The sequence below is a fragment of the Ziziphus jujuba genome, chromosome 9, assembly GCF_031755915.1.
Source record: "Ziziphus jujuba cultivar Dongzao chromosome 9, ASM3175591v1".
Taxonomy (NCBI): Eukaryota; Viridiplantae; Streptophyta; class Magnoliopsida; order Rosales; family Rhamnaceae; genus Ziziphus; species Ziziphus jujuba.
In genome coordinates, this window is record NC_083387.1 from 27,054,022 (window position 1) to 27,068,523 (window position 14,502).

The 14,502-nt window shown below is 33.1% G+C and overlaps 4 protein-coding genes across 9 annotated transcripts; 2 read left to right on the forward strand and 2 right to left on the reverse strand.

Moving 5' to 3' along the window:
• Positions 1 to 15: 15 nt before the first annotated feature.
• On the forward strand, positions 16 to 2,657 carry LOC107427805 (protein FAR1-RELATED SEQUENCE 5). 2 transcript variants are annotated; one of them, XM_048480304.2, is made up of 3 exons: positions 16 to 190; positions 952 to 1,376; positions 2,082 to 2,657. In XM_048480304.2, coding segments are annotated over exons 1-3 (630 nt in total). In that variant the 5' UTR covers positions 16 to 189; the 3' UTR covers positions 2,286 to 2,657. The 2 variants fall into 2 exon arrangements, with proteins under 2 accessions (XP_048336261.1, XP_048336262.1); XM_048480305.2 differs by having other exon boundaries at positions 16 to 186.
• Positions 2,451 to 6,077, reverse strand: LOC107427804 (protein FAR1-RELATED SEQUENCE 5). 5 transcript variants are annotated; one of them, XM_016038198.4, is made up of 3 exons: positions 5,923 to 6,077; positions 4,397 to 4,815; positions 2,451 to 3,148 (listed from the first exon to the last, which is right to left on the reverse strand). In XM_016038198.4, coding segments are annotated over exons 1-3 (624 nt in total). In that variant the 5' UTR covers positions 5,924 to 6,077; the 3' UTR covers positions 2,451 to 2,944. The 5 variants fall into 5 exon arrangements, with proteins under 5 accessions (XP_015893684.3, XP_024933084.3, XP_048336263.2 ...); XM_025077316.3 differs by having other exon boundaries at positions 5,640 to 6,068; XM_048480306.2 differs by having other exon boundaries at positions 4,397 to 4,842; positions 5,923 to 6,066.
• Positions 6,078 to 7,573: 1,496 nt separating this feature from the next.
• LOC107427808 (protein FAR1-RELATED SEQUENCE 5) lies at positions 7,574 to 11,252 on the forward strand. Its single transcript, XM_016038201.4, has 3 exons — positions 7,574 to 7,898; positions 8,692 to 9,143; positions 10,684 to 11,252. Coding segments are annotated over exons 1-3 (654 nt in total). The 5' UTR covers positions 7,574 to 7,897; the 3' UTR covers positions 10,885 to 11,252.
• A 1,195-nt stretch (positions 11,253 to 12,447) lies between these two features.
• On the reverse strand, positions 12,448 to 14,009 carry LOC107427806 (uncharacterized). The gene is made up of 2 exons (XM_016038200.4): positions 13,764 to 14,009; positions 12,448 to 13,586 (listed from the first exon to the last, which is right to left on the reverse strand). The coding sequence occupies exons 1-2, from the start codon at positions 13,769 to 13,771 to the stop codon at positions 13,004 to 13,006; spliced, it is 591 nt and encodes a 196-aa protein (XP_015893686.3). The 5' UTR covers positions 13,772 to 14,009; the 3' UTR covers positions 12,448 to 13,003.
• Positions 14,010 to 14,502: the final 493 nt, after the last annotated feature.

Below are 14,502 nucleotides of genomic sequence, written 5' to 3' on the forward strand. Positions count from 1 at the left end.
ATGTTACCGTTTTGTATGCATTATAGCGATAGAGAGAAGAGAGGTTAAAAAAAATAAAAAAATAAAAAAAAAACAAAATCAGAATTTTTTTTTTTTAATTTCAAAAAAGGAAAATAAATAAATAAAATTTCAAATCCCAAAAGCTTTGTTTCAACTTCATTATCGCGGAGCGGAGCTCAAATTTCAGTAAGTAAGATCTTCGTTTCTCTGCTGAACTCTTTTGTTTTTTTTTTTTTTTTTTTTGGTTAATTTTAAGAATTTTTATGTAAAAGGTTGCAAATTTGTTGCTTTGATTGGGAATAACAAGTTTATTTTGACGTTGTTTGGTTTCTGGGAAAATGAGTAGGATAATTGGACTCTTTATAGTTAGTTTCATGCTTTCCTTGAAATTAGCTTTAGAAAATTGTTTTGGAGTTTTTTTTTTTTTTTTTTTAATATTAGTAGCAACATGTTATATGATCTGGTTATTTTTAGTCAAAATAAACCGTTTGTGCATAATTATACCACAAGAAAAGAATCAAAAAATAATTAAAAAGAAAAAAGAAAAAATTCTTGCTCTTTTTGTGTAAACCTTTTAATTTTGGCATTTCCTTTTCTCAGAATTTACATCTTTTTTCTGATTATGCTTAGGAATAATACCCTGTTTGTATTTCACAGAATTGAGCTTTGTTTCAGTTCTGAGAAAAAAAAATTTGTGCTTGAGAAAATGAAAATTTATTGAACTTTCTATTTTTAGACTTTTGTAAAGCACTTCCTAGAAGTCGTATAGCTGCTTGTTCAAATCAACTTTTTCTACTTGAATCTAACGGTAAAAGATTCAAAACACTTTTGTTCGTAAGGGGAAAATGAGCTTTTGTATGCAATAATATATATATATATATATATACACACACAAATATTTAAGGCGCATAGTGCTCTATATGTCTACATTTATTTGATGTTGTGTGGCAGTGAATTTAGATGTGGAAGTTGGAACAAATGAAACTTCTGGTGAGACGGACTTGGTTACCAATGAAGAAGGTCCAATCCCAGAACCATATGTTGGTATGGAGTTTGAGTCTGAAGAGGCTGCCAAGGCATTCTATGATCAATATGCAAGGCGTGTAGGTTTTGTGGTGCGTATTGATCAGTGTCGTCGATCAGAGGTTGACAAGAGAATTCTTTCTCGTCGATTTTCATGCAATAAGCAGGGATTTTATCTTAAAGCTAAATATGACTATGGACCATCTCGGAAGCCACGGACTAGCATGAGGGAGGGGTGCAAGGCAATGATCTTGGTCAAAGTTGATAAATCAGGAAAATGGATTATTACAAGATTTGAAAAGGACCATACTCATCCACTTATTGTTTCTCAACGCCCTTCTTGGAATTCTGTGGTGAGTTTTCCTCATCTAATGAGAAAAATACAAGTTTCACTATCTCTTATGGCATGTATTTGTAATAGAATTGAATTTTATACTTGTTCTTTTTATCCTATGAGTAGATCATGAAGAAAGCCATGATTACTTGTTTTGCTACTTACTGGTTGCATTTTTGAAATCATACATGTAATATCAAATTTGTTCTTACCAAATATAATTATTTTGATTCCTCATCTCTTCTATAGTGTGTCTTTATCTGTTTCACTAGCTGTTATATGAATAAGAATATAGATCACTGATGTTTTGAAGTGAGTCGAAATTTTACAGGTCTGACCTTTTCAAGTAATAAAATAGTTTGATGATTCGATACTTTGGAATTATTGATTCGATACTTTGGAATTATATTCAGGGTACAAGTTTTCTTTCCTTATTCCTTCGAAAAATAATGGGATCTGTTGGTTGTATAATTAGTCTGCTTGTTGAAACATAAAGAAAATACTTCATTTTGCTCATGAATTTTCTGTCATTTAGGCATGGTGTACCATGCAAAAGTGTCAAGATAGAAGATCATGAACATGGGTAATATTTTCAGGACACGGCATAAAACTTATTAAGGATGCAACATACACTTAATGGTGAAATTCAACTTTAGATTTCTGATGATGTGTAGATTGCTTGTAACATTTTGATGCTAGCTTGTAAATAAACTAACATTTTCAGGATACAAAGGATAGAAGGATTCAGGAACTCACCATGGAGCTAGAGAATCAAGATCAGGTATGCCGACTATATCGAGAGCTGCTTCTTTCATTTTTGAAAAATGTTGAGGAACAAACAGAACAACTGTCAATGAAAGTTGGAGGAGTTCTTAACAACATAAGAGAATTTGAGCCTGGAATTCAGAAGCTTTCACACAATCATTAACCCGCCTCAGTGGTTGTAGAAGGATTCCACTGATATTCTGGTTGATATTATTCTCACAGATTAACATGTTACAAAAAGTGAAACTGAGCTCGACTCTTTTATCCCATTAGCCACCTTAAAGTTGCCTTTGTACAGCTAAGTGTTCACAATTGAGTGGTCCTCTAGTTTTTTTTTTTTTTTTTTAATTAATTATTTATTTATTTATTTTATTTTGATGTCATGGTGAGAGATATGAATGTACAAAAGAACTGTAACTTTGCCACCAGCTATCCCGTCTTGAATTTGTGTTTATAGGGATGTAAAGTGTTCACACTACTCTTTCATGTACTATAACAACGCACGGCATGAATGGACGTCATTTTCAGTGGTTTATATTCGTGTTCGTTATTTCATTTCATTAATTTCATTTTATTAAATAAAATGATTACAAAGTTAGTGTAATTTGTACTTTGTAATATTGTTGCCATGATAGAATATAGAATTGATCAGGAAATATTGGGAAGGCACAATAATTTGGTTATGTTCTCTATTTTTTTTATTTTTTTGAAGTGAAGCTGTTTCTAACAAGTACTGTACATAATAAAAACGTTTTCCAGGAGATGGAATTTAATAATTCTACAGGTACAGATAATAAACAAATCTGTTAATAATTGTAAAGGCTATCTACGCTTGGAATGTTTTTGAGTTTCGGATTCTACTTTTCTCACATTTTCAACAATAAGTTGTATCTTCGCAGAGAGTTCCTCTGTTTGTTCCTCAACATTTTTCATAAAACTTAGTAATTTTTCTCTGTAAGTTGAACATAGTCGCTCCTGATGCTCCAACTCCATGGTAAGCTCTTGAATTTTCTTATCCTTATCACCCTACAAATAGAAATAAATGAATTGCAAACTAAAAATGAATTCAAACAACCAAAATGTGGGCCCAGCCCATAACATTATAGTATAATGAAATAAAGAAGTTATTTCAAAATATGTTAAATATTTTGGATTTAGTATACGGATTTAGTTCACTTTAGTTAATTCTCCCTTGCACCAACTCCCTTTGTTTCTTTTCCGGACATCCAAAAAGAAAACAAGATGAGGTCATAGGTAGACAGACACCATGTTCCCTCTAAGATGGAACTCTAGACAATTAATTCTGTAGGATTTTGAATTTTCCAGACTAGCTCAAAGCTTACAGCATGAAAAGAAGGAAATGCATCAATGAAGCTCTCCTAATCACGTGCAACGCAGTAATGAAAAAAAGAACAAAGAAAAATAGCTATCACGATCTGGGGTCGAATCATCTTCTGGACAAAATAAGGATTCTTCCATATCTCTGCTCTAGCAGGTCTCTGAAGTTGTCCTGGTTGCAGGAATTGCATATTCCACAGAAAATAAGGTTTTGCTTTTCTACCCCCAGAAGACCCTGACCACAAGTCACTGCTTCCTTTTTTCCCAAATTATGTGATATATGTCAATAACGGACTTAATTGAACTTCCAGCCCACCAAAAGTAGAATTTTGACCTCCAAGTACTAACCAATTTAATCATTAACATGCATTTATTTCAGAAAAGCTTCTCATACCTTTACTCTCTATTGAGCCATAACATGACAATTTCCCCACAATTATTCAAGAATGGCTATTTTATAGCTTCCAATGCATGCTAATGCATATAAATCTGTAATCAACCTTATTGGTATCAAGTTCAGAAATATATTTTATGAATTCATTATTCTTGTAATAACCCTATGTTACATATCTGAACATGTGAGAACCATTCCTTAATTAATGCAACGCAAAGATCAAATTATTAGAGCCTTTAAACCATGTATCACTGCCCTTAGTTGTGCAACCCTTTAAAGCTCTTCTTAATTACGGTGGGTTGCCTAGATATCCTATTCTACCTTACAGCTCTATTATACCATACATTATCCTTGTTTGATTTAGAAAACAAGTTTTCCAATATGTATTATTACAAAGGCATGTATAATATTACAAAGCTCTAATAATGCAAGTTCAGCAAACTAAGTTGGAAAAAAAAAGCGCAATTAGCTATTATCTCAAAATTTTTCTAAAGCACAGTGAATAAAGGCAAAGGCACTCAAAACTTTAAAAAGGCACTAACCGCTGTACTAAAGCCATTGGCAGTAACAACCAGAGGATGATTATGATCCTTCACAAATCTTGTTACGACCCATTTTCCAGATTTCTCCATTTTCACCAGAATTGTTGCATTACAACCTTCTCGAGCACTAGGTCTAGGCTTTTTCTCTGGTCCAATTGGACCTTTTTGGTTAGGAGAGAAACCTTGTTTATTACATCCAAGACGTCGGGCAAGCGTTCTTCCATCAATACCTGAACGGCGACGTTGCATAATACGCACTACAAACCCTAACCGTCTGGCATACTCAACATAAAATTTCCTAGCATCATCTTCAGAATCAAATTCCATACCAACATATGGCTCAATAATTGGACCTCCTGAAGAGCCTATGTCTACTTCAAGAGGGCTGTCTATTAACCCATCCCCCTTCTCCAAATCCACTGTCATACAGAATTATATTATAAGAACTGTCAACATTTTTGCACTGACATTAGTCAGATAAAATATCATTATGAAAATGAAAACCACTCTGCAATTCCTAAATTTGAAATCAAGCAAATATCCTACCAAGGCCAGCATGGACAAAAATAATAATAATAATAATTCTCTTCATATTATTGTCTAGAATTTCATGTTTCCTAGTTCAAAAGATTAAAATATCTAAACTAAGTTAAATTTGTTTAGAAGTAACTGCAAACGATATGATTGCTCAAGTTCCAAACACAAGGCAAAGCATTCCTGAATCACAGAGTAAAAAGGAAGTTCATTTCAAGCCATAAAAAGGCAGAATATGCATCCAACAGGACTATTTGTTCACTGTCAAAAACAAGTTTTCTAAAGAAACTCCATCTTTTGGTGAACAATTTTCTTCATTACAAAAAGAAAAGAAAAAACGAATTAATAACTCCATGACCAACGCTTTCATACATCTGAAAATTCTGACCCAACAATACAATGCTTGGTATCAATGTCATTACATTTTCAGTAACAAAAATCCCAGAAACCCCAGATACAGAAATTCCCCAAACCTCAAATTTCAGTATCTATACCTGGAGACGAACAGAGTAGCATACAAATTTGCATTTCACAAAACCATGGTGAAAATAAATAATAATAATAATAAATAAAGTTGCATAATTTCGACATTCCAGATAAATAAGTTTTGATACCATATGCAAAGTTTTGAACATTTAAGAAACAAATAAACAAAGAAAAAATTACCAAATTAGAAACGAAAAAAAAAAAAAGGAAAATAAATAAAAACCCATAAACCCATGTGGGTGGCGAGCTCAGTGGAGTGGTGGTTAGAGATCTGAGAGTCAAAAAAACAGAGTTACTTCCAGTTTCCTACATTTTCTCATGAACAAGAATTTCGCAACAGCTATTTTCTCGGGAAAATTCAGGTAACTATTTTTGGGACTATGGTTAAACTATTGCGGGTCATTATCGATGGCTGATTACAGAGACTTTGCAAAATTTAAAAAAATAAATAAATAAAGTTAAAGAATTTCAGAGATTAGTGGAAGCGTGAAAGGAGAAGAACTTACTGAATTAGAAATCGGCGAGAATCAAAAAACAAAAAAAAAAAAAAAGAAATCGAATAATCGGAAATGTGGTCGGAGCGATATTTTGGAAGTGAGCGAGTCTTACTTTGCAAACCGAAAAAAGATAAAGAGGGCCTAATTGGAAATAAAATTACAAATTGAAATTCTTTTTTTGGGTATCGAATTTAACCTTTTTTATTTTTATTTTTTATTGGGTTCTTGTTCTGATGGGCATTCATTCCGTGTGGTTGCTCGGACCCAAATAACAAGGCGGGAGGGATTGGTTGGGCCAATTAATTAAAGGATTCTTATTTTCTTGGGTTAGTAATATTAAAAACAATTATATAAAGCAAATTTTTATGTGAACCCATTTTTTTTCTTTTTTTTTTTTTTGGGTGTCAATTAGGTTATGTTTGAATGTATTCATATTATTACATTTTATTTTATACATATTATTTAATATAATAAAAGAATAAATACAAATTATTGTATATCAATTAACTTAGTGAAATATTTTAAATAAAAAGTTGGAATTCCCAACATCATTAAAATAACTCTTAGAGAAAATGGTGAAAAAAACATACAACTTCTAATCAATGCATTATATAGTACTTTCCAAAGTTTAAATAAATAAAAATTATTAATCCTATGCTTAAATTTTGGATGTTCCTAAAAAATATAAAAATAAATAAATATATATATATATATATATAATCTTCTCAAATATTTTCGTTACAATAATATTTTAGGAATTGGTAAAATGTTGATTAAATTTATTTAATAAATGGTGAGTAAATGATATGGTAATATTTAATTAATTAATTTTTAAAAAATTTGTTTTGTTATATTTAAATTTTAAAAATATATCAATAATAGTATTATAATATATATCATATAGTGAATAATTTAATAACATTATTCATAAATTCACCTCGATCTTTTCATGCTTTTCTTGCAGAGGGTTCCTATGTTCACCAAAAAAAAAATGGAGGAGAGGTTCCATATGCGTGATTTCAAACAAAAATTAGAACAAAATACAGGTGCAACAAGATCATGTTGGACTTGAAGAAACTAAATTTCTATTAAGAATCTAAAACAAAAAGTGGGTAGAGATGCTACTATTTTGGTTGCAATCGACTAGAATGGATAGGATAGATGGATTTCTCTAATCAAAGTATGGAATTATTACTAATGTGAGTTTAAAAAAAAAAAAAAAGTACAAAATTATTTATTTTATTTTTGGGTTGAATAACAAAAGAAATAGTTTAATATCATAATAAAATAAGGTTTGAAAGAAAACCAATATTACTAACAGGAAATGATAAAACTACTACTTTTTAAGACAAAGATTTAAGTTTGAATTCCTCCCTGCAGAATCAAAAACTTTATGTGCAATGTAGCAAAAACTCATTATATTATCTTCACCTAGTAACTCTTATTATATCAACTAAAAGACAACTCAAATCATTACCATGAGAATAAATGTCAAGTCTCAAATACTGTAAAAAAAAAATAAATAAATAACATCATTGCTCCCAATTTCGTCCATGTCATATGTTCGTATAGTGTTTGACGACCAAAAAAAAAAAATATATGAGATGATTTATAAAGGAAGACAAAAAAATATTATCCAATGTGGATGACCTTGCCCCAAGTCAAGCCCTTTCCAAAAGTAGGAGCCAGAACGCTGAGGTGGCAATTGCACTGAGTTTACGAGGTGAAAGAAAGAGTGTTGTTGTGTATAGCCTCTCTGACTCTGATACCATCTCTATTCTCTGTCTCTCTCTCTCTCACAGTCCCACCAGCAAGCCTTCTGGGATTCAGCCTTCTCTGCTTACCTCTCAAGCCTCCACCTTTCTTCTTTTTTTCTCTTCCTCAACAAACATAACCCAAAACCCTTTTCTTCTCTTTGTCCCTCTGTCTTTCTGGCGGAGCTGGAGCCTAAACCAACCGTTGGATCAAGATCTCTCTCAATCTAAGTGAGTGTTATCATTTTTCTTCTACCATTTTCCATTACTTAGAATTATACTTTCTTTCTTTTTTTTTTAAACACATTTAATGCAATTTATTATCAACTTGTAGTCCATTTAGTGTAGCAAACCTCAATTTTCAATTTAATTTAACTCTTTTTCTGGATATTTTCTTTTGGGAGGGGTCCATTTTTTTATTCTGTTTTCTGGGTTTTTAAAGAATTACTGGGACTTTGTTTGGTTCCTGAGAAAACTTCAGGGGATGAAAAGAAACAGTCAAGTTGGAAACTTTAACAAATATCAAACCCCCAATTTGGAACTTGGTATTCTTGCTTTCCAGTTTCATTTTCTCCTCGCTTGCTTTCTTGTCGGCCAGATAGTCCAGTGGCTTTTTGGTCGAAAACCGTAGCTAAGAGGACCGAAATTTGCTTAGTTGTGGTTCTTTGACCAACAATTTTGATCTTATGAGTATTTGTCTTCATTGGTATGTACAGTTAGAGCTACAGAGCTGTTGATCAAGAAAATAAAGTGGTGTTATTTGTTGGTTTATTTAGTTAAAAAAGGTTTCTTTTTTGGAAGAAAAGTATGGTTCCTGGATGGTCAAATATAAGTCATCTAGGATATTAGGAACTGTTTCGAGGCTTTGAAAACATTTATTTTGTTAATTGGAATTATTTTTTATGTAAATTCAAATTTGCACTTCACAAAGTTGCTGTTTATATTGAATTCCATTAAATGTAACCTTAGATTGCCTTCCTACACATCCAGTGTTATTGAGCCTAATGAGAGTTTCTTCTGGCAGTGGATGAACACCAGTCTATGGCTGATGATGGGGATGCAATAGATGACTCCAGTGGAAAAGAGATAGCCACTGCTGAGGGAAGTTCAGAAATGGAACCATATGTAGGTATGGAGTTTGAATCTGAAGAGGCTGCCAAGGTGTTCTATGATGCGTACGCTACAAGCTTGGGGTTTATAATGCGTGTGGATGCATTTCGGAGATCAATGCGTGATGGGAAGGTTGTTTGGCGTCGTCTTGTGTGTAATAAAGAGGGATTTCGTAAGTTGAGGCCCAAAAGAAGTGAGAATAGGAAACCTAGAGCAATCACAAGAGAAGGATGTAAAGCAATGATAGTGGTAAAAAAGGAGAAAACTGGTAAATGGGTTGTAACAAGATTTGTAAAGGAGCACAATCATCCGCTGGTAGTTACACCTGCCAATGGTCGTCGAAGCATGCTTCTATCTCAAACACCAGTGAGTGCTTATTAGCTTGTACATTCTCTAGCTTGTTGCTTTCTTATCAGTTTGCACTTTTTAATTCTGAAATGCAACATATTGGGTTTCTTAGTAACTTTGGACACACTGTTTGTCTTAAAATAGAAAATTTATTTTCCTTCCCCTTACATGAACATTCTGTAGGGTTTTGAATATAATATGTCATGTCGTATAGTTAAAATGTTGCTTACAACAAGTAGGGGAAACCTGCTCAATTGGATAAGTACTAAGATATTTCTTGTGGATCTAGGTTGTGTTGCAGTTTCGTTTGGGAAACCTGCTCAATTGGATAAGTACCTAAGACATTTCTTGTGGATCTAGGCTCTGTTGCAGTTTCGTTTGTTCTTTTTGCTCTGTTAATCCACCTATTTCCTTTTGTAAAGCTTCCCGCGAATGAACTCATTGTCTGTTGTTTGCTATGTGTGAAGTTCTGGCATTCCTCCTACTTTAGTAGATTTATAGAAAAGTTGAACTCAAAAAAATAAATAAATAAATAAAAGAGAGAAGGGGAAAAAGAAAAAAGTAACTATGAATGCCTTTTTTACTGTCTAGTTTTTCTATTCTTACTTGATTTTCTTCTGAGTTCTTTACTAGCATCTAGAGCCTGGAGGCACGATGTGGATGTGTCATTAGGTTCTTATAATTTATGGTTGTAATTATTGTATTGGTTGTGTCATCAGGTTCTTATAATTTATGGTTGTAATTATTGAATACAAGTATCGATTAAAAATTTAGGTTTGGTGATGCAGACTTTTACAGTTATGTAGTAAGGCAAGGAGTTAAGCTTTCTATTTGCATGTCATTCTATTTATTTAAGATCTGGAAACTTAAGGATTTGCATGTCATTCTATTAGTCTTATGCTTTTCCCTAAATTGCACTATTGCCAGGATTCCTTCAAGCAATTTTTTAGAAGCCTGAAAGTTAAGACACATCAAACTAGTGCTTCTAGTGATTACAGTAATGAATCAAAATCTCATTTTGTTGTATGGAGTTGACTGGGCAGACTGGTCTTGCTATATCTATGATCTTAAGTAATGATACTTATGATGCCTTTAAATTAACTTTTAACCAATTATTTTGGCAAACGAACTTTTTCGTTTGATGATTGTTAGCGTTTAACAAAGTGATTTAGTAATAAATCTGTCATTAATATAATATTATTTTGCAATCCACTGCATTAAAATAGTTTTGTCAACAATCTGGTAATGCCACAATGTAATAAAAACCTCTGAACTGTAATTGCTTAATTGAGGTCTTGAAGCATATAGGTTTTGGAGCTAGGCTAAGAGACTCTTTTCATTGTCATTCACTCTGATGAAGTGAGAAAGCGCCAAATGTCCACTCAATGGATTAGGGCAACAGCTAGGGTTTTAGTTTTGGTAACAGTTATTAGCTTTCCCTCAAGGCTTCACATAGGAGCTTTTTTGCATTATTGTTACCGAGGATGTGATTTCTGGGATTTCTATTGGTCCTCCACAAATTATTTCTCTCTTCGTTTTTCCTTTCTGTTTTCTACAGGATGAGAAGGATGTGAAAATTCGAGAGTTGACTGCTGAGTTACAGCGTGAGAGAAAGCGGTCTGCAGCTTATCAAGAACAGCTTGATATAGTTTTGAGAGAGATGGAAGAACATTCTAGTCACCTATCAAGAAACATTGATGATATAATTCAAAGCGTGAAAGACATTGAATCGAAGAGGTTGGCGGTTTCTAACAGTTAGCATCTCCAATAGATTGTCCATTTTATTTTTCTTTGGACAACTTCTATGATATGCTACTGTCTGTAGTTCCTGACTGTAAATTTCACCTGTAGGTTTAGTTCTCTTGGTCTAGATACTTAGTCTGAGCTTAATTATCCTGTAGTTATAAGGATTAGTGAGATGTTCTAGTTTTATCGAAATTAGCAAATCCTCATCTTGCCCCTCCCCATTTATTGTGCGAGCAGAAGCCCAGATTAAGAGATTAACCTTATTAAGAGGCAAAAATTAGCTGTATTAGGATTTGTCCTTTGTCGAATTTAGTTTCACCTTATGTTACAAAAATTACTTGATATATTTGAAAAACAGAAAGAAAAAAAATCTTCCATCAAGTGCTATCATTTACTATATTTTGTCAAATATCTTTCAACATTATTGTGATGGAGAAATTTTGTAAGTATCATTTACTAAATTTTGTCAAATATCTTTCAACATTATTGTGATGGAGAAATTTTTTAAGTAAACGAACTTAAAAACTAGGAAAGTTCAATCATTAAATATAACTTGCCATCCTGTGATTTTAGCAAAATATGTATAAAGATGAATAGGGTGGTGAGAAATTTAGAGAACTAAATTTGGGTTGGAGCTGGAAAGTGGAATTGTTTTATCTTCAGCTGGGGTGTTGCATGTGATGGGGCAAAACATTTTGAAAGTCAAAGCCTTTTCTTCACACTGCCAATTTGCCAAGCTATAAGCTATAACCATGAAATTCATTCTTATTGGATTGACGTGTAAACAACTCACTCCTTTGCTTCTAGATTTGGTGCCTTTCTAGAATCATAATGTTTCTTCCCAAACTAAAACTCTCTCGCAATTACCAAAAAAATTAAAATAAAACTTTGTCTCGCAAAATGGATAAAGGAAGAATCACATTTTCGATAAACAGACTTTCCAAGGACCACAAAGTTCATGTCCAAGATTACAACATTTTCTGATCGCAAACGACGAATGAAACTACACGGGAAATGATTGAATTAGAGACTTCTATGTACATGTCCAGGTCCATGGAAGTCGGACCTACATTGATCCAATCTGCATCTCAGCAAGCCATCTGGTTGGCTGATTAAGTTTTTGTGGTCCAACAATTGTAATATATTTTCTAGTAGAACAATTTACTTGTATGAACACGTAAAAATTATGTGGATATCATTAAAAATGACTTTTGTTCTGGTGATCGATGATTTACCATGAGGTTGCGTGATATGTTCACTAGTAGTTTAAAAAAGGAAACATATCGATGGATCATGAGTAAGAACTGCCCCATTAGGAAGAAGAACAAAAACTTACCAAGAAGGAAAGACGAACAAAAGCCGTTAACTTTAATTCATTAATCAATATTGGGTAAGAATTATCAATCAAGTAACGTTAGCTGGCATGATTCTTCTGATGGATTATTAGGTGTCACAATACATGCATTATATATATATATATATATATATATATATATATATATATATATATATATATATATATATATATATATGTATATGTATGGATCAAGGTGTCACAATATTAAATGATCAATCAGATCTGAAAAGCATGTGGATTCAAAGCCATGTATGCAGAACATATATGCAGATAAAACCCAATATTCCGGATGGGAAAGACTGAGAGGGAACATAACCAGAGTATACAGCATCAAACATTAATTACTCCATAGGTTCAGACCACCTCTTCCACACATATATTACTCATAATACCCAGCAATTTGGAGTACAGCCCCTTCTTCAATTCAGCAGATTTTCCTAAGAAAATCCTCTTCAGCAAAGCAAACTGGTCCAAATAAACTAAGCCAAACACTCAAATTACAAATGATCAGCTACACTTCAAAACTGACAAAAAATGGTAGTCCCTCAAAAATTGAACTTTTAAGAAGCAAAAACAACCCCAAAAATTAAGCATTTTTGTAGGCTAAGAAAGTATAAGAAAAATTAAGCATTTTTTTTCTGCCTGATCAACATGGTACCTAAGAACCCAAATGAGCTACACTTTCACAGAAACAATCAGCCCCACAAAAAGAAAAAGATATAAACTTTATGAAGCAACATGGGACAGATACAACCATACAAAGATTGATTGAAGCTTAGTGAAGGAAAGCATAAACAGCAGTAGAAATATAAACCAAGAGGGCAGAGGAAACCAAAACTACCAAGCAAGTGACAGCATGGACCGTCGATTTGCTTCCACAAGACAGCATTCCGAGCCTGATCTGGATCACATTCACCATCGAAAGCACCAAAAAGATACAACCCATCACTGATCCAATCGCCGACCCCATCATCCCAAATCTCAGAGCTTTCAGGTTGATGTGGGCCCGGAACGCTTCGTCAACATCTTTGCTGTTGAGAAGGTTAATGGCGAGCTTCAAACCCTGAGCTACCAGAGACGAGAAGAGGAAGAAGCTGAAGGAGACGACCTCGAACACGAGGAGCTTCCTCGCCACGTCAACGCCGGCGTCGCACGCCGTCTTGTTCTCGAGGCTGCGCTGTCCCGGCGTCGTCAGGGACAGACCCACGAAGACGGCGATGGTGAAGAGCGAGTTGACGTTGACCAGACCGTCCAGAGCGGTGACATGGACGCTGGTCGTTGAGATTGATGATGATGGCATGGAGTTTGCTCTCCCGCTGTCTTGGTCGTTGTAGTACTCTTTTGGGTACTCTTCAGATCTATGACAGAGAAACAGAAATTTTAAAAAAAAAACCCAAAAATAAGTAAGAAAATCGAAAATTGAAAATCTAGGTTGTTTTTGTTATGAGATTTTATAGCATAATAAAGAATCAAATTGAGAAAAACAGAGGAAGAGAGAGAGAGAGAGAGAGAGAGAGAGAGAGATGGAGTTTTACTCAGCCATGGTTGACGGAGGTTGTAGGGTTTATGGGTTTCTCTGTTGTTTTTTTGAACTTGATGATTGTGAACTTTCCTCTCTGCATTTGTTTATTGCTTTCAAATGATGTTTTTGTTGATGTCTTTGTCTGTTTGAAGAGGTTGAGAGCGACGAAGATGCTTTGCTTTTTTTGTAATAATAAACATGGGATTGTTTTGGATTGTTTGGTTGTTTTTTTGTTTTTTTTTCGTTTTGCTTTTTGAAGGGTTTAAAGTTTTTTTTTTTTTATAAATTTTAAATTATGGGATATTTTTATAACTTAGGAAAGTTGTATTGCACAAATGTCCTAACCAATACTTGGATATACACAGTTGTCTGAACATTGAAAAAACACAATACTTGAAAAAAATTCCTTTTCTTATCGCATTATAATTGCCTTTTTTTTTTAATTTATTTATTATATATAAATTTTTAGCTTTATCTTTTTTCCTTTTCTTGCGGGTCCCTAATCTATTAAATGATGCAAAAGTTAGGATATTGGGGTGCTGGGATAAAGCGCTATGACTCGAAACTTTTTAAAGGCTGTTTGCTTTTGAAAAGTTGTCGATGTTATTTATTTATCTACTTTTGTCATAAAGAGCAATTTCTGTTATATTGTTATCGAAAAAATAAAGAAATAAAAAAGTCAATCAAATATTAATATATTTTTCTTATTTTCTAATATATAGATATACATATACATATATCTTTTTAAAAGT

Excerpts from the sequence above, each read along its gene's own strand:
- LOC107427805 (XM_048480304.2), top strand. Across the intron at positions 1,377-2,081 it reads GCCCTTCTTGGAATTCTGTG|GATACAAAGGATAGAAGGAT; the intron begins GTGAGTTTTCCT and ends TAACATTTTCAG.
- LOC107427804 (XM_025077315.3), bottom strand. The coding sequence starts at position 4,822 with ATGACAGTGGATTTGGAGAAGGGGGATGGGTTAATAGACAGCCCTCTT. Across the intron at positions 3,149-4,396 it reads CCAATGGCTTTAGTACAGCG|GGTGATAAGGATAAGAAAAT; the intron begins GTTAGTGCCTTT and ends TTCTATTTGTAG.
- LOC107427808 (XM_016038201.4), top strand. Across the intron at positions 9,144-10,683 it reads TGCTTCTATCTCAAACACCA|GATGAGAAGGATGTGAAAAT; the intron begins GTGAGTGCTTAT and ends TGTTTTCTACAG.